This window comes from Nyctereutes procyonoides, unplaced genomic scaffold, assembly GCF_905146905.1.
Source record: "Nyctereutes procyonoides isolate TBG_1078 unplaced genomic scaffold, NYPRO_anot_genome, whole genome shotgun sequence".
NCBI lineage: Eukaryota > Metazoa > Chordata > Mammalia > Carnivora > Canidae > Nyctereutes > Nyctereutes procyonoides.
Genome location: NW_026575051.1, coordinates 14,946,505 through 14,965,483, shown reverse-complemented (window position 1 = coordinate 14,965,483; position 18,979 = coordinate 14,946,505). Strand labels below are relative to the sequence as shown.

Below are 18,979 nucleotides of genomic sequence, written 5' to 3'. Positions count from 1 at the left end.
CCAGAGTTAGGAGTCTCTCAGGGTTTGTCTTCCTCTCGGATTTTCCCCCATTCAGTTCCTCTCCTTTCCCTTATGATCCTATTCACTATTTCTTATATTCCACATATGAGTGAAACCATATGATGATTGTCCTTCTCCTATTGACTTATTTCACTCAGCATAATACTCTCCAGTTCCATCTATGTCAAAGCAAATGGTGGGTATTCATCCTTTCTGATGGCTGAGTAATACTCCGTTGTGTATATAGACCACATCTGCTTTATCCATTCATCTGTCAAAGGACATCGTGGCTCCTTCCACAGTTTGGCTATTGCCACTCATGTAATTTTAAACATTCTAACAGCCACATAGTTTAAAAAGCAGAGACAAAGACATAAAATTCATGCTAGTGATATATTTTATTTAACCCAGTATCCAAAATATTATTGTTTCAACATGTAATCAATAACATTGTTAATGAGCTGTTTTGCATTCTTTGTTCTAAGTATTCAAAATCTGATACGTATTTTACATGTAGAGCACCTCTCCAGTTGGGTGCAATGTTTTCACTGGAAATACCTGATCCTGATCTGTATTTTAGGTTTACTAAATCTATTCAGTCAGTATTTTAGAAAATCTAAAATAGAAAATCTAAAATACTGACTGAATAAGTAGAGCCATAACCACATGTTTCACTTATTCTGCTACCTCTCATTCGTCATGTGGGATGAAACTAATTCTCAACAGGTTCCCAGTTACTGCTCACTGAGTTGGTCTCTGTCCTGGATTGTTCTTCCTATGGAGAAATGATCATTGGTAAAACTGACCTCATGCTGAGATTGTGAGCCTCCTCCCCACAAAGAAAAACCCTAGCTGGAACCTGGGAGCTACATCTGTTCACCTCTTTGCTTGGTTTATGTGACAACAAACCATTTTTTTTTTTTACAGATCAACTGTGCTGAGTATGTTGAAATTTCATTGTTACTTTCTTTTCATGGAAACAATCAAGTTTCCTTAGGGAGAGCATTTTCTTTGCCCCCTGAAATTCCATGATTGCACATAGGGGGTCAGAGGATCCTGACAGGGTGAATGACTGGTGACCACATGCAAACACCTAACGCTTGACCCTTTCTGGCAATTCTTGAGGACAGCATGAATCACCAAGGCTTCAGACTAAATGGCAGGTCCTGAGGTACCTGTAGAAGGCATCTGGGTAATGGTCTATAAGTCAAATCATGAAATGACAGCACAGGCCTCACAACTCCTACTCTGGTCCAGGGACAGTCCCCCGCAGGAAACATACATGCCAGAGCACTGATGCTGTCCTTCTCACACTCTTCTCTCCTTGGTATGGCTGAGCCTGGTGGGGCCTTGCATCTTCTTATTCTTTTTCTTATTAGTGTTTTGATTCAAGGAAGGAAGAGACAGCTCCAGCTCCCTTTTCTTGGCATCCCAGTCTTCATCCTGCTGGTCCAGAGGGAGTCCCTTCTGCCTGGCAGTGCGCCGGTGCTCCTGGCACTCAGGCTCAGCCCTGGAGAAGGGGGAAGAAGGCCATGTTCAACACCCCAGCCGGGAGGGCCTGTCCCGGCTACAGCAATGGCCCCTCTTCCTGCCCTCTGCACAGTCTGGCCACGTCAGCAGCCCAGGAAAGAAGGAAAGACGCCAAATCCAAGCAACTCCAACTATACCTTTAGGGATGCCTCAGACACTGAAAAATGGCTGTGAGATGGAGAAGACTGGCATGCCCAGAGTGGGAAGTTCATAGAATCAAGGACGGGCACTTAAACTAGAGAAGGTGCTGCTGATTCTACAGTGCTCCCCTTAGTAGGGGGCGGCTTTCTTTCATTTCCTTTCCAGTTGTATTTTTTTCCTAATTATAACACCACATCTGTTTGTCGTGTAAGATTTTAAGGTATGGAAACATACACAAAAGAAATAAAAAGTACCCATAATCAATATGTGTGGTATGTATATATGGATTTATGAAAAGAATAGCTAGGTGATATATAGCCAGATGATAGAGAACAATAGAGTAGATAATAGAGAAATAGGTGAATGAATCATCATATACACATGGACAAGGGGAAGCATATGAAAGTGCCATCTGAAGGAGCTTAAGTGCAAAGCGTTACAGAAAGCACAGTTCAATCAAAAGACAGCAAATCTGTTTGTTCCTCAGTCCCCATCCCCCGCCACTAGCTAGAAGCAATTGCTCCGTATTTAGACCACATAGTATTCCCTCCTCTGCCCTGCTCTTTTGACCTTTGCCACTTTCTATACCATATTAGTGCTATTTATGTAAACAAGTATCTCCTCTCTCAGGGAACTTAATGTCCAGCACCCTATCGGATACATCTTTAAATCCTTTTTAGTACCTAGTTCAAAGCCATGGGCATGGAAGGGTTCAAAAATATTTGTTGAATGAGAGATTTACTACTTAGAGCAGGTGAACCAAAAGTTGAGTTGTTTCACTAGGATCCTAGGATATTCAGATAATTGTCAAATACTGTTGAGGCTTCTACTGAAATTCTTTTGTATCCTCTCTTCAACATTCTAGCCCCAGAGCCCAACTGCTTGAACATGAGGCTTTAAGAAATTCCTCAGTGACCTCTTTATTTACAGTCTAAGTGCCTCCAATCCTAACTGCATATACCTACTGCCCCCTCTTCCACTACTGGGGAGACTTTACTAAAGCATCTGTTTCATTTTGTCAATCCCAGGATGGGTCCACACTCATCTGCTTGCCCAGCTCACAATGGTTACCCACCCACCAGCCTTATTCTCCACTTCTCTTTAGCTGGCATGCTCTTTGTAGCCAGGCCACTCATCCCTCCCCTATCCTTGCCCATCCTCACACTACACACAACCTGTGCACGTTTCCAACTTGATGCCTTCACTCCAAATCGAGAATCTTCCTCCCTCCTTCATGAGTCAGATCTTAGCTGTCTTTCAAGGTCCAGATTAATTTCTCCTTAATCAGGATTCTTTCTCTCTAAACCCTCTTAACTGTCAAAAGGGAAGTTCCTGTGGAAGATGATGATAACTAGAAATGACTTACACGTGATGTGGCTGACCTTTGTTGTTTTTGCCTGCTCAGCCCTGCCTGGTCACTTTTCCTGGTAATAGCACCCTCCCACTCTTTGGACAACCACTCCTCCTCCACTTCAGTTATGCTGAAGGCATGAAAGGTTTATCCACCCATTAGTCACTGGGGAGGGACTGAGATTATGCAGAAAGAGTCAGCGGATGACAGGATCCCGAAGAATTTCAGCATCTAAAAGTCACACAAGAATAGGAGTTCAAGAAAATCATGAAAAGAAATGATCAGAGACATAAAAGGAGAAATCAGAGAGAATAGCACTAGAGAAGAGAAAAAGTTATCCAAAGAGACACTCCAGAAGAGAAGAGTAATCAGATATCAAATTAAGTGGAGGTAAGATAAGAATTGAGAAGAGGCCATTGATTTAGCAACAAAGATCTCCCTGCAAGAGCTGATTCACTGATTCAGTACAAAGTGGAGAAGTACAAAGGTAGGTGAGGAAGACACCCACATAGATCAACACTTATTTACATAGATTAACATTTAAGTAGCATAGAAATGCAGGAAGAGGAGTGCCTGGGCAGCATGGTCCATTGTGCTTCCAACTTAATTCTGGCTCAGGTTGTGATCTCAGGGTCGTGAGCCCCGCGTACAGCATGCTCAGAGAGGAGTCTGATTAAGACTCTCTTTCCCTCTCCCTCTATACCTCTCCCTCCACTCTTAAACAAAGAAATAAATCTTTGGGAAAGAAATAAAGAAATGCAGGAGTAAGAAAGAAACAGCAGACAGGAGAAGGACTTCTAACTGTTTATGTGTTTATTTAAAAAGATCTATTTGAACTCTGTTCAAAGGTCAGAGAGGAATGATGGGAAGGAATAGAAAAAAAGCTAAAAATACAGACGAGAGAATAAAAGATGCAACAAAGAATACAGGACTGATGACCATGTAGAAGATACAAAGGTTTGGGTCAGGGTCTATATGGAAGGATAGACCCTCACAGAATATGTCCCTCACAGAAGGATAGACAGGAAGGTAAGAAGGAATAGATGTATATAGGCATGCTCTTGGCTTCAATATTCTCTATGCAGTACTTTCTGAGGGACAGGCTAAGATATGATAGGGACATGAGTTGTCAGTGAAAGAGTGGGTCAGGGAGATAGCCAAACCGTTCTAAGAGCTCCGCTGAAGATAGAAATCCCAGAACTTTGGGTGGTACTCATGAACTTATCCATGGGCTTTTCTCTACCAGACCAAGCACAGGAGTGAAGACAGAAACTAATACAAGGGTGGTAATTCTAGGTTACATGGTACAGAAGGACAAAGGGCTGGAAATTTACGAATCATGGGAACAGAGCAGAAGAAGTGGTGTATCATGGTGTCCAGATGGCAGGCAGATGGAAGATCATGGAATCTTCAGAGCAGGTGATAGATTGGGAGGGAAAGAAGAAGTTGAATGAGAAGAGGTCTTGATGCACTCAAATACCTGTGTGGTGATCCAGGAACTACAAAATGAAGAAAAATAATCTATGGTCGCATAGTGATACATTAAAGTTTTTAAAAGCTCAGAGAACAAATGTTGCAGATGCTGAGATTCACAATGGATGGAGATCACTGAATGTAGGGGATGACACAGGATTGGAGAGAAGAGTTGTTGAATCAGGACTAAAGGTTTTGCTTCTTTTACCCCTCAAATAAACTTTATTATGATTTTGAATGCTTTTAATATGGAACACCACTGTGAAGAGAAGGTCTCTTGGTTTCTTCTACAGATATCTAATCTCATCATAAGCAACTCTTTTTACCAGTTTAACATCTGGAAGATAACTTCATTTGCAAGTTCTCAGAAGTATATTTAATTGTCATTGCCTCTCCCCACCAAATACTGCTCTATAGATAGATTTGCTATGGATCTCATTTTGGTTTTCCAACAATGCTGCCCTCATTCAATTACTTTACTGCCTCTTATATGAATTTGCTTATTAGCTCAACCAGATTATAAATTCCTAAATTTTATTTCCATCCTCCAAAGTTCTGTTAAGTATATAATTGATATTTAATTCTATTTGAATGCAGTAGGTGAAAGAAAAAAGTAATAGGTGCTAGAGAAGTCCTGATCTTCAGTATGTGAGTAGAAGATTCACAGAGGAATAGAAGTTTTAAAAGGTAGAGGGTCCTTATAGCTGACAGCCTAATTCACCAGTTCCATTTTTAATATGAGAATCTGAGAATCAGCAAGGTGACCTAATTGGCCCAAGATCACATAGCTAGTTTGAATACCTTTCAGGAATCTGAAGGGGCTTCCACGAATCTAGTGCCATGACCCATTTTCAAACTTGGTGTCCCACCTCTCTTCTCTGACATAATTTTTGTATAATCTAAAACAATAATTATAATAATTATATATTATTAAAATTATAAATATATATCATTACAATAATCATAATTTTGGAATAATATAAAAACAGTAGATTTCACATAACCTAAAGCAATATAGTTTCCACCTAAACTAGTCATTTCAGGGACAAGTGAATGAAAACAACCCAAACAACAGTTGGCTGAATTTGCTTGTTTCATTTTCAGGGACTTGAGATCACTGAGTTGGCAAAGACCTTGACCACAGGCTCCTGTTTCTCTGCCACTTCTCTAACTGGAAATGAAGCTTACTTCTCCAAGAATGCCACACAGGCAGTCTGCCCATAGATCTGTGCGATCCTCTTTGGCGTGTCTCCAAAGAAGTCAGGGGCGTCGATGGCGGCATGCAATGCATGGAGAATTCTGAGCACATTCACATGGCCTGACTCAGCAGCAAAATGAGCTGGCGTCCAGCCCACATCAGTTACCAGGCAGGGCCTGGCTCCGTATTCTAAAAGGAGCTGCATCACCTCCATGTGCCCTAAGATGTAAAGGGAAGAAACAGGAGGAGGTTAAGATCAAAATGTCTCTGCCCCACTAAGGCTGGAGCTAGCCTAGATAGTATAAAAGAAAGGATGACATTTGCTTTGAGGTCCTTCCAGTTTGCTAGTATCATCCCCCCCCCCTCCCTTTTCCCTCTCCTACGGGGGACTCAGTGCCCCACCCTTACCTCGTGAACTTTGCTCCCACTAGAGGCCTGAGATTTGCAAGTACTCCCTCGAGGGCACTCCCTTTCCCTGCCCATACCCGCAGGCCCTGCCTTGGAATCTTACTTTCCCTCCCAAGTGACCCTACATATGCCTATGTGGGCTCTGGTAAGGCTCACTCAGCTTTTGGCAGTCTCAGTGGCGATTCAAAAACAAATATTTTGCAACAACCTGGATGGACCTTTGTGGAGGCCGAGAAAAATTAAGGCCATTCCACCACAAGTTTAGCATTAGCACAAGTACAGCCATCTTAGGTCCCTGGGAATAAGAGCTGAACTTTACAGGGAAAACTGCAGATTGTCCTAGGCAGGGAATCCCATATTGGAAGGACAATAAAGCTCAGAATGCCCTCGGCAGAGAATCCCGTATCAGATCTTAATTTTTTTTTTAATTTTTATTTACTTATGATAGTCACAGAGAGAGAGAGAGAGGCAGAGACACAGGCAGAGGGAGAAGCAGGCTCTATGCACCGGGAGCCCGATGTGGGACTCGATCCCCGGTCTCCAGGATCGCGCCCTGGGCCAAAGGCAAGCGCCAAACCGCTGCGCCACCCAGGGATCCCCCCCCCCGTATCAGATCTTAAGAAACTCTCCCACCCTTTCCCCCATATTGGAATGGAAAAAATTCCTCTACCCCTTCTGAAGATCCCCTAGACCAGCCAAAAAAACCCAGCTGTAACCCACTTCGGGGTCCAAGTCCCTGCTCTGCTGTATGGAGTATACTTGGACCCAAGCTGGAGCTTGTAAATAAACCCTCATGTACTTCCATCGGTGTCGGCTCCTTGGTGGTTTCTCGGATTTGCAATCTTGGGCACAACACCTTGAGGGCATTACACTAAGTGAAGTAAGTCAAATAGAGAAAGAGAAATATCATAGGATCTCACTTATATATGGAATCTAAAAAAACAAAAACAAAAAGACACCAAGATCATAGGTATAGTGAATAAATTGGTGGTTGCCTGAGGCAAGAGGTGAGGGGTTGGATAAATGGGTAAAGGTGATCAAAAGGTACAAACATCAGATATAAAATAAATAAGTCCTGAGAATGTAATGTACAGCATGGTAACTATAGTTAGTAATACTGTTTTGCATATTTGATAGTCATTAAGAGAATAGATCTTAAAAGTTATCATAAGAAAACTTTTTTGTTACTCTATGTGGTGACAGATTTTAACTTCACTTACTGTAGTAGTCATTCCATAACATCTACAAAAATTTAATGATATTGTATACCTGAAACTGATATAATGTTGTATATCAATCATACCTCAATAAGAAATATTTTAAATCCCACTTACTTTATAGCTAGCACAGATTAAAAGGCTTTCAGATATCAGATCAGATAAATGTGGGCTCGTACCTGCCAATAAGTAACACTTGTTAACTGTGGAACCCCAGACAAGAAACAAAGATCTGAGGCTCAACTTCCTCATTTGTAAGTTAAAAATATTGTGGGGCATCCATTACCCCACAAATGGGATGGATTCTATTCAGGTATTGCCCACTCACCTTTGATTGCAGCCCAGTGAAGTGGGGTTCGGTCATTCCAGTCCACATCCTTGTAGTTTGGGTCACAGAGGCCTTTTTTCAAAATCTTTCTCACTAAATTGTAGTCCCCTGTAGCCACAGCTTGGTGGAGCTTTGTCATGTCTGACATTTTGGTCAATTCCATGACAAAAACAACTGTGGGAAAAACAAACAACTTGAGAAATTCTCTACAATTCTTTATTCCCAGTAAGTGATTCCACAGGATTCTTTATCATTTACTTGCTTTCTTACTTCAAAAATTGGCATATGTAAAAAAAAAAAAATGGCATATGTGTGTTCTGCTAAGAGTGTATGTGGATTTCAGCCACTGTGGTTGGCACATGCCAGTCCTCTACCTAAGGCCTATCGATGGGTCCCCTCTGCCTACAAGAATATAGGCTGAACTCATGGGTTAGCATTTCCTATTTGGCCTCAAACCACTTTATAGTACTAGTCCCTACTCCTTTCACAAAGTGCTTGTAGTGTGCTTCTGAATTAGTTGCATAATTCTGGCCTTAACTTTTTCATCTATAGCACAGGTATAATTTGCCAGAGTTGTTGTGAGGATACAAGGATGATCCATGTGAAAAATTTACCGACTGGGGGCATCTAGGTGGCTCAGTTAAGCGTCTGCCTTCGACTCAGATCATGATATTAGGGTCCTGTGATGGAAGCTTACATCAGGCTCTACCCGGCAGGGAGTCTTCTTCTCCCTCTACCCCCTCTCCTACTCATGCTCTCTCTCTCTTTCTCTCAAATAAATAAATAAACAAAACCTTTTTAAAAATTTACAGACTGGATATAGAGCGGTACTCCATAGAAATCTAATACTATTGACACACCAATTCAGATGGACAAGATGTAAACATGCAAATAAAATGCTCAAAAGTTTTTTTTATAACATTAAGATATATACCAATAATTCTCAAACCATAGTCTACAGATGCTTAGGAATCCTGACTCTTTTAGGGGATCTATGAGGTCAAAACGATTTTAATTATAATAGTTAAATGTCATTGGCTTTGTTCACTGTGCTGACATTTTCCCTGATAGTTCAAAAGCAATGATATAGAAAGCAGCTGGTACCTTAGCACAAAGCAAGGCAGTGCCAGTGACATCAAACTAGACTAGCAGGCATGCTATTCTTCACCAGCACACACATAGAGTCGAGAGAGAGAGAGAGAGAGAGAGAGAGAGAGAGAGAGAAGCTAGTTTCAATAAGGAAACTAAAGCAGTAAGAGTTATTTTTACAAATGTTCACCCGTGATTACATGACTTAATAAATGTGATTTTAAAATATTGTATAACATGGGGATCCTTGGGTGGCTCAATGGTTTAGCGCCTGCCTTTGGCCCGGGGCGTGATCCTGGAGTCCCCAGATCGAATCCCACATCAGGCTCCCTGCATGGAGCCTACTTCTCCCTCTGCCTGTGTCTCTGCCTCTGTGTTTGTGTGTGTGTGTGTGTGTGTGTGTGTGTGGCTCATGAATAAATAAATACAATCTTTAAAAAATAAAATAAAATATTGTATAACAAAATATATTAACACTTGGAAAGTCTTCATAACTCTGTGAACAAAATGGCAAGTGTATGATGTTACAAAATCATGCATGGGTAAAAAGACCCATTCAAGATAGGCCAATAGATTTTAGTGAGAGAGTATGAAAAGTATACTAAGATTGTGTCAGATTCCAACTCGTTTGTAAAGCACTACCACCGGTCCAATTTTGATGTAGTATCAAAAAGAATACGATAGTCATCTGAAATGGCTATAAAATACTCTTCCCTTTTCCAGTTTTATATATGTGTGGAATCAGATTTTCTTTCTATATTTCAACGAAAACAATAAATTGAATGCAGAAGATCTAACAATCCAGCTGTCTTCAATTAACCCACATATTAAAGAGATTCGACTGAATAAATAAATAAATAAATATGCTGTCCTCACTTTTTTTTTTGCTTTACAAACTATAATTATTTTTCATTAAAATATCATTCATGTTATTGTATATTAGGCTTATTTGATTTTTGTAAATGACTTAATAAACATCTATATTTTTCCTCAGTTTTAATTTCTAATAAGGTAAATATTGATGGTTATAATCCATATAAAGAAAAGCTCTCTTGGGTTCTCAGTAATTTCTAAGAATGTCAAGGAGTCCTGAGACCAACAACTTTGAGAATTACTGGTATAAACAGGTAAGGGGCTGGGACAGAAGAACAGAATGAGGAGAGAGTCACTTGAAGTGAGGCCAGTGGGAATGTCTCTTTGATCCCAGCATTTAAGTTGAGACCTCAAGAAAAGTTTGAAGTCAGACAATATATATTGTGGCCCAGCAGCAGCATCACCTAGGAATTTATTAGAAATGTGTATTACTGAGCCTCATATCAGACCCACTGATGTACACTGAAATATGAGGACAGTCTTAGAGTGGGAGAGAAGTTCATAACACAATAAATATGCAATGCCCTAATTGTTCTGATGGTGGTGATTTTCTAGGGATAGAAGGAAAGGACCATTCCTAGGACTTGGAAGTGAAATGCACTTTTTTTCTGAAAGTGACCTAAGCGAGTCATCCCAAAAGGAAGAATAAGAGTCATCTTGGGCACTGGCAGTATGGATATGAGATCCAGCTCAGGCACAGAACATCTATGGGGGGAGGCACATTCTGCAAAGTGCAAGTGGTTCCAACTTTCATGTATAGACCAATGATCTACAAATGTTTCCTGTAAAGGGCAGGATACAAAACTTTTAGCTTCTGTATGTCAAGAGGCAAAAATCAAGACTATTATGCAACATGATATAACTATTATGTAACAAGAGAACAACTCCTGCCAAGGGCAGGCCATCTCAAGGGGAAAAAAGGGGTGGCAGTATGCTTTGTGCCCACTGGGCCCTCAGCTGGAGAGGTTCTCAGGGTGAAGAGCAGTCAGCTCAAGGGGAGAAGGGTCTGGATGGTAGGACAGTCATCTTCCTTCTACCCCAGTGATGCCCAGATTCCAGCACCCCCTGCCTCTCCTTTCCAAGAGCCCAATCATGTCAAGTTGAAAGCTGGTGGGAGGCAAGGTTACTTGACTGAACTAATTCCACTCCTCAGTAACCGGAAATTGCCAATGGCAATTTACCAATCTCTGGTGCATATAAAGTATCTGGGATGTTGTTAAAATGCAGATTCTAGTCTATGTCGAAGCCTGAGATCCTGCATTTGCAACATGTCCCCACAACAACTACTAGTTCACAGACAACATGGAATAGCGATGCCTCTCTGAAGATAAGGCAGAGGGGGAGACCTGAAGTAAGGGAGAAGCAATAAGGGTGTAGCTATTGTTCTTCACTGAAGGACTATGGGAGAATTACCGATGGGTTTTAAAAAATAGAGGCCTGGGCCTCAGCTTGAAGTGCTTTAGAATCATTAGATGTGTCCAACAAGAACATGCCTTTTTGCGTGAAGCAAGCACTCAGTATGTGCTCGGTAATGGAAGATGGCATAGGTTGTGATTCATCTTTTTGGCTTGTTTGTTTTAGTAGAAAACTCTTACACTGGAGCATTGGATCAATGATAAAATAAAATAGTAAACAGAAGTACTAGCAGATTTCTCATCTCCAGGTGTCACAAAAAGCCAAACCATTTTTAGAATCAGTGTCTAAAAATGTCTTTCACACAGTCTTTAGGTAGGTTTATGCTTAAATCAACCCTATTTGTTTCACATTTGAGTTCACACCAAGAAAATTCCACAATTTTCTGCAGATAAGTGGTAATTCAAGTAGAAGTTTCCAATGAGCAGCTAAATTTGTTTGTAAAGAAATTGGTGAACTGATCCTAAAAACCCGTATGGAAATGCCAGGGACTCAGAACAGGCAAAAGAATTTTGCAAAAGAACAAAGTAGGAGGACTCATATATCCTGATTTCTAAACTTACTGCAAAGCTACAATAATCAGAAAGTGTGATAGGAATGAAATTCACTGTGTGGTCTAAAATGTGGTATAAAGATAGACACATAGAAATAGGATAGAATTGAGAGAAATAAATCCAGAAATAAAAATAAATCCAGAAATAAATGTTTACATTTATGGTCAACTGGTTTTCAACAAAGGTGCCAGGAAAATTCATGAGGAATAAACAATCTTTCCAAATGGTACTGACACAATTAGCTACTCACATAGTCAAGAATGTTTCCCTCATGCCAAATACAAAACTTAAAATAGATTACAGACCTAGAGGTGCCTGGGTGGCTCAGGTGGTTGAGGATCTGACTCTTGGCTTCAACTCAGGTGGTGATCTCAAGGTTGAGCCCTGTGTCGGACTCTGCACTCAGAGCAGAGTCTGCTTGTCCCTCTCCCTCTGCTCCTTCCCCTCCCTGTGCTCGTGTGTGTTCTTCCTCTTTCTCTCTCTCTGATAGATAGATAGAAATATAGATAGATAGATAGATAGATAGATAGATAGATAGATAGATAGATAGATGATAGATAGATAGAATCTTTAAAAAATGGATTACAGACCTAAATATAAGACCTTAAACTCAAATTCTTAGAAGAAAACTTGGGAGTAAATCTTCATCGCATTGAGTTAGGCAATGACCCATAGTAAGACAACAAAAGCACAAGCAACAAAAGAAAAAAAATAAACTGGACTTCACTAAGATTAAAAACTTTTTTTTCCTATAAGCAATACCTTTGAAAAAGTATAAAAGCAACTGCAGAATGGGAGAAAATATTTTCAAATTATATATCTGATAAAGAGACTTATATCCAAAATATATACAGAACTCTTACAATACAACAATAAAACATTAGCTTGCTCAATTAAAAATGGTCAAGGAATATAAACAGAAGTTTCTCCAAAATAATATGCACATGAAAGCATGCCTAAAATAATGAACACATGAAAAGATACTCAACATCATTAGTCATGAAGGAAATGCAAATCAAAACCACACAGAGACACCACTCACACCCTTTAAGATAACTGTAATCAAATAGACAATTTGAGTGTTGATGAGGATGTAGAGAAATTGAAACCCTCATGCATGTGGTAGGAATATAAAATGGTGCAGCCACTTTGGTAGTTCTTCCAAAAGTTAAACATGGAGTTAAATGACTTGTAACTCCACACTTAGGTATATACAAAAAAGAAATGAAAATATATGTCCACACAAAACTTGTACGCAAGTGTTTACAAGCAGCATGATTCTAAGAGCCAAAAAAGTGGAAACAACCTAAATGTCCTGTAGCAGACGCACTCAGGAATAAAGTGTAGGAGATCATACAATATAATATTATTTGACACTAAGAAAGGAAAAAAAAATACTGACACATGCTGCAACATAGATGAACCTTGAAAACACACTAAATGAAAGAAGCCAGGCACAAGAGACGGCATATTGTATGATTCCATTTTTGTGAAATGTCCAGAATAGGCAACTACAGAGATAGATTATTGGTTGCCTAAAACTGGGATGGGGTGAGGGTAGGAAGTGACTACTAGTGAGTATAAGATGTCTTTTGGGGATGATGAAATGTTCTAAAATTAAACAGTGGAGAAGGATGTTTTCACAACTTTAAATATATTAAAAGACACTGAACTATGTACTATAAGTTAATGAATTTTATGGTATGTAGATTATATCTCAATAAAGCTGTTTACAAAATAAACGATGCTATTAATTAGAGGCTTTCTTTAAAAAATTATTTGTAGAAAAGATCCAATTCACTAGCCTCCGACTGACTACTGAAATTTAGCAAATTTTCCTTCGCACAAATCTTTGTAAATTTGATTAAGTGCACCTGAATTTCTATCTTTCTGATAGAGGAGTCTAAATGTAAAAAAAAGTAGTCAGTAGGTAGATAAGTTCTAATAAATATGAATGATTTATAAGAGTTGCAGTAAACATCTGAAGGCAGGAGTAATATAAAAATACTTACTATCTTGTTTGAAATCTGAGGCGCTCAGCGCTGGCAGGTGTCTCAGGGGCCAGAGCTTTGTTGTGTTTCCACCATGGCAACTGGCCCCTCCTTCCTTATTAAAGCCTGCCAATCAACGTCAGCTTCGTGGGTGGTCCTCGCGGGCGGAGTGGGGACTGCATCTCTGCCTCCACCCAAGCCAGCCAGCTTTCCAGTCTGCTTCTGGGATCCTTGACAGCTTTTCATCAAATAACATTTGATCAAAATGCATGAAAATTGAAAAAAAGATGGCCAGCCCGCAGGGCACAATGAAGGAGATGAGTGACTTAGTAACCAAGATGGGGTGGTGGAAACAATGGGTGCCCCTCACTTTCAGAACCAGCTGTGAGATCTTGGGCAAGGCCCTTCAGTTGGCTAAAACTCTTATTTCTCACCAATAAGATGAAGTTTTAACATTTTTCTCACAAGGCAATAAAAGATGAGTGGCTGAAATAATTTATAAAGCACTTGGAACAGGATAGAGAAAGAGAGGGAGGGATGGAGAAAATCGTCAGGTCATTTCTCCTTGCCTCCTCCTTGTGATTCCTTACTCTACCATCTGCTATCTTTATGAAGTGCTGGTCTAAAAGGCCTACTTCCTACCTCCCTCTTGCCTCTCTCCCTCCCTCCCTCCTTCCCTTCCTTCTTCTCTTCCTCCTTCTCCTTCTTCTCTCCCTCTCTCTTTCCTCTTCTCCTTCTCTCTTCTCTCTCTTGTTCTTTTTTCTTTCCCCTGCCATTTCTCTGGGACCTTTCTTCCTGCATGTATTTATTGAATGACTTATATCTGCCAGACATTGTGCTGGGCCCTGTGGAGAACAAGACACTCGTGCTCCTTTCTTTTTTGAGGAGAGTCCAAAGTAAAAGATGACAATATTGAAAAGCATTTACCATGCAAATTCAGTATCCTATTAGCAGATTCTACTTCTTGTGGTGAACAATGAATTAGTATTTTTGTGAGACCAGGGTTTATCTTGGTCTTATTTTTAAAAGTCTCTGTGTGCTATTTGTGTCAAAATTTTAATTTTTTTTAGAATGTGACTGATTGAATAACTTCTTTCTGGGGTTAATGTCAAAAACCTACTCTTGCCCATATTGCGATAGGTCACAGTGGCCACTGGGCAATATCTGTGGGCCAGTCATTGATCTTTGCTCACACTGGCTCAAATACTGGGATGAACACTTCTGACTAAGGTGACTTTGGTGGAGTATTTTGTCCGTAGAAACCATTTTTAAGTCAGGAAGAGACTCTAGAAATCGTGATTCAAAAATTTATTTTAGAGAGAATGTTGAGACCCGTTGACATCATGTTATTTAAGTCACACTGCTACTGTGTTTTAATGCATCTTTTACCATCTCTCCCACCCTAAGTTCAGAATATATAATGGACAGTGACCACAGGTTCAAGGGTGGGCTGGACCACTTTGCCATGCCCTTGCATATTTACTGCTTATGTTGACCCTTGCTCAGGATGCCATGATTTGATTTTCTTCCACTTCCCTGCAACTCTAAAGAAGATGATAATAACAAACCCTTATAGACTTTGTGCTCAAACCAATATTTGTGGAGGAGTCAATGCAGTGAGGTGAACAGAATGGTGATCTGGTGCCTGGGAGTGACGGGAGGGAATGAGATATTTGTTAAATGCCTTTGTGCATCAGGCATTGTTCTACATGTTTTATGGATATTACTTATCAATCTTAATATCAAGTTCAAAATATAGTTTGCACACAACAGCACTGAGGCTCAGAGGACTTAAGCATCTGTCTACTTCCGGTTGAACATTGATGTGAGAGCTGGTCAGACTCAGCACCTGATGGTGTTACTGTTGGAGCCCAGATGTCAGGGAGGTTCCCTGGTTCCTTTATCTGAGACTGTGAAAATGAGTGTCAGGTTCTGTTTGTGGCTTCCAAATCATTTGTTCCCTTCTGTGTATGTCCATCCTATCCTGTAGGAGCTTTCATGGAGCCTCCTAGTCAAGGAGGGGGACTTTGGTACCTGTAGGCCCTTCAGCCTAGCATCTCTAGTCTAGACATTTCATCTTTCCTACCATTTCCTATGGACTCATTGCCTTAAGGAAGTCCTTTGGGCGATAAATTCACAGCCAATTTTCCCTGAGCATCTGATCACACGTGAAAAAGACCATATTTCGCTTTAAGGAGGTATTAATCTAGTTGAAGAAATAAAATATTATACAAATAAAATGTAATTGAAACTATATTAGATCCTCTAAGAGAAGCACTGGAGCACTTCAAAACTTAGCATTTGAAAACCCTTAAAGGATGCTGGAAATCTTCTATTGTCCCATCAGATACTATCCACTATTTGCCATCCTAAGAGGTTGACCTGTTTGGATGGTATCCATGGTCTCTCGTGTCCTTTGGCTTCCAGTTGGGCCTGGCCAATTTCCAGGAGGAGATTAAAGCATGGATGGGAAAGTGGGGTTGGAATAGGTAATCCATTGGCTTCCTTCCTGCCTGGTTGCCATGGTTTGCTGGGAAGGTCTCTGCTCCTGTCAGGTGGCCCTCTTCATATCATTCATTACCTTTACCAGGTCCTAGTCATTGGCTCCTCCTCTTGCTCCTACAGGCCCGTGGATGGCAAGGGCTCCCTAGTGTTGTTTGCCCAGAGGTACTGCACTATGCCTTGTGTGGTTTCCAGAATCCTACTCTCCCCTTGATAAACAGTCCCTTTATCAAACACTCATCAAGTCATCCAGTTTGAGGATACCACATGCTTACTGCCAGCATCTGGACCAATACAGTAGAAATTCTACAAGCAAAGGGGGTGCCCCAGCATGGAGTCCAGAATGGCTGTGTGTAAAGTGAGTTGAACGTAGGAAGACCTACAGGAAAAGGAGGCCAGATCCTGGAGAGCCACAATTGCCATGGCAGGATATCTGGATTTTATTTCTCCCTGCGTACAATGGGTAATACTGAGAGTTTCTGAATGGGGAAGTAAAATAATTACAAGTCCATCATTTTTAGAGAAGTAATTTTGCCACAAGAAGGTGTAATGTATGCTGAGAAAGACTTAGAAGGCAATAAAAAAAAGCATACACTGTGATAAAGACAGGTACAAGGATTTAAATGCAAGGATAGTCACTGAAGTGCTATTTCAAAAATTAAAAATTGTAAATAACCCAAGTTTCTAGTAAATAACTAAAATTTCCACTAATAAGGGAAAATATTATGTAGTCTCTTAAACTGATACTATCAATATGTATCTTTTGGTTTGCTGAAATATTAGTATTGCATTGCTAAATTAAAATAGAATCTCACAAAATGACCAATAATTTGGCATATGTGTGTACTTGTTTATGCAGAGAAAAGGTGAAAAGGATATACACCAAATTGACATAAAAACCGTTTTTTCCTATAATAAGCACATATGATTGTGTAAACAAAAGAGACATTTTGTAATTGTCAAGGGTAGAGCTTTTGAGGACTTTGATTAGCGTAGGGAATGGGAAAGAGGGCATTGCTAACGCTCTGTCCATAGGCTCAAATAACTTTGCAACCGGATGAGAAAGGGAGGTGTCTCTGAATCACAGTGCCACTAAGAGAAAACTGGGAGTCTTGGACGTGATACAATGCTTCCTACATCTTGACTAAGGTTAGTAAGGTTGTTATCAATGACTTGGAAAAAAAAATGTCCTGGAGACTAGTTTGGCAAGCCAGATCATAGAGTCTAGTGACTGAACCCATACATACAAAAAAGTCACTTGGAACATCCATAGTTTCAGAGTAGTGGAGAGTCAGTAAGGAGTAGAAATGCAGTAGACTTTACATAGATTGAATCTACAAAGGGTATTTAAGACACTGCCAAAGAAGGAAGGCTTAGCCTGGCATTGGATAATGAATTTTGGAACTGGCTAAAATATGGAATAAAAGATTCTTTATCTTCTTACATTTTAGAAACTTAGAGATGTGACCATCTGGGATCTATCGTCCTCTGGAAGTTCTTCACCTCTGAAGTCTTGTGCTTCAAATTCCATCCTCCGACCATGACCTTCCACCCTTCCACTTCCATCATTCTGCCTCAGTGTAAGTTCTTCCAACCCACTCAGGTCACTAGTGATTTTCAGTTCTTCCTGGTTCTTCATGCTATGTATGTATGTGTGTATTTATATACATGAATGTGTATATGTATTTATATATATTTATTTATATGACTATATATGATTTTTCCCATATACATATACATGTGTATATATAGATATATATATCAAGTGTTCTCTCTCTCTCTCTCTATATATATATATATATCAAATTATACCAAATATTATTCTAAGCAACTTACATGCATAATCCCTTTCAGTTCTTGCTGCATCCCTGTGATATTGTTGGACCCTGGCTCACGGGTGCCAACGCGTCCCGGTGGACGCCCCAGAGACTCAGACCCCAGACAGGCAGATGCAATCAGCAAGAGGGTTTATTGAACGTTTGCACAAACGGGCTGATTGCATCTGCCTGTCTGGGGTCTGAGTCTCTGGGGCGTCCACCGGGACGCGTTGGCACCCGTGAGCCAGGGTCCAACAATATAAACACTATTATGATTTCTATTGTACAGATTAGGAAACTGAGGAATTAAAAGCCTATGTAACTTGCCAAAGGCCTTTTGAGCTAGTAAAGATAGAACTGGATTCAAGCCCAGGTCTGTCTGACTCGGCCCTTTTAATTATGGCACAATGTCTGGAAAATTGTCAGGGAGGTATGTACCAAATGTTCAATAATTACTTCATCAGGTTGCGGTTGGGGGACCCCCCCACTTTTTATGTTTGTTATTTTGTTTTGTTTAGATTTCTAACAACAGGAATGTATTACATCATAACTAGAAAACAAAAATCTTTCAAATTACCATCAGTTCCCTTATTTTCTCTGTCTTTGGCAATCTGCTCTCCAATTTTCCAAGAGCAGATAAGCCTCCTCTCTGGCTTTGTTCCTGGAATAGCAACATCACCAAGGGAAGCACATGACCAGACACACTAACTCTTCAAGCAAGGAGTGAATTCCTGGCGGCCATGGGGCTCCGAAAGCTTCTAACATCCTTAGGCAGAGCCTATGACCAGCCCCCAGATTGTCACTCTGCTCATGCTCTCTCTCACCCAAGCTACAGCCGTATCTTTTTTCTTTTCTTCATCAAATATCTTAAAAGTGGTCTAAGCTCCCTGTCATCGTATCTGCATTTCTACTCCTTACTGACTCTCCACTCTCAGCCCACTATTATGATGCAATTAGTTGTAGGGGTCACCAGGCCTTCCTAATCCCTAAGTCTCATGACTCCTCCTTCATTCTTCATTTATTCTATTTAAGCAACCATGTTGGTCATACTGACCTGTTAAAACCCCTTTCCTCTCTCGACTTCCTCAGAGCTT

At 40.4% G+C, this 18,979-nt stretch overlaps 1 protein-coding gene across 1 annotated transcript; it reads right to left on the bottom strand.

Annotated features, from left to right (window-relative positions):
* Positions 1-1,103: 1,103 nt before the first annotated feature.
* On the bottom strand, positions 1,104-13,689 carry ANKRD66 (ankyrin repeat domain 66). The gene is made up of 4 exons (XM_055330691.1): positions 13,588-13,689; positions 7,647-7,820; positions 5,684-5,912; positions 1,104-1,510 (listed from the first exon to the last, which is right to left on the bottom strand). Exons 2-4 carry the CDS (start codon positions 7,807-7,809, stop codon positions 1,309-1,311), a joined length of 594 nt encoding a protein of 197 aa, XP_055186666.1. The 5' UTR covers positions 7,810-7,820; positions 13,588-13,689; the 3' UTR covers positions 1,104-1,308.
* Between the last annotated feature and the right edge of the window lie 5,290 nt (positions 13,690-18,979).

What these genes read in the sequence shown, in the direction of transcription:
- ANKRD66 (XM_055330691.1), bottom strand. Translation starts at nt 7,809, where the DNA reads ATGGAATTGACCAAAATGTCAGACATGACAAAGCTCCACCAAGCTGTG. An exon ending in TCACTGGGCTGCAATCAAAG is followed by an intron (nt 5,913 to 7,646) that starts GTGAGTGGGCAA and finishes TTTACATCTTAG; the next exon opens with GGCACATGGAGGTGATGCAG. An exon ending in TGTGTGGCATTCTTGGAGAA is followed by an intron (nt 1,511 to 5,683) that starts GTAAGCTTCATT and finishes CCCCTTCTCCAG; the next exon opens with GGCTGAGCCTGAGTGCCAGG.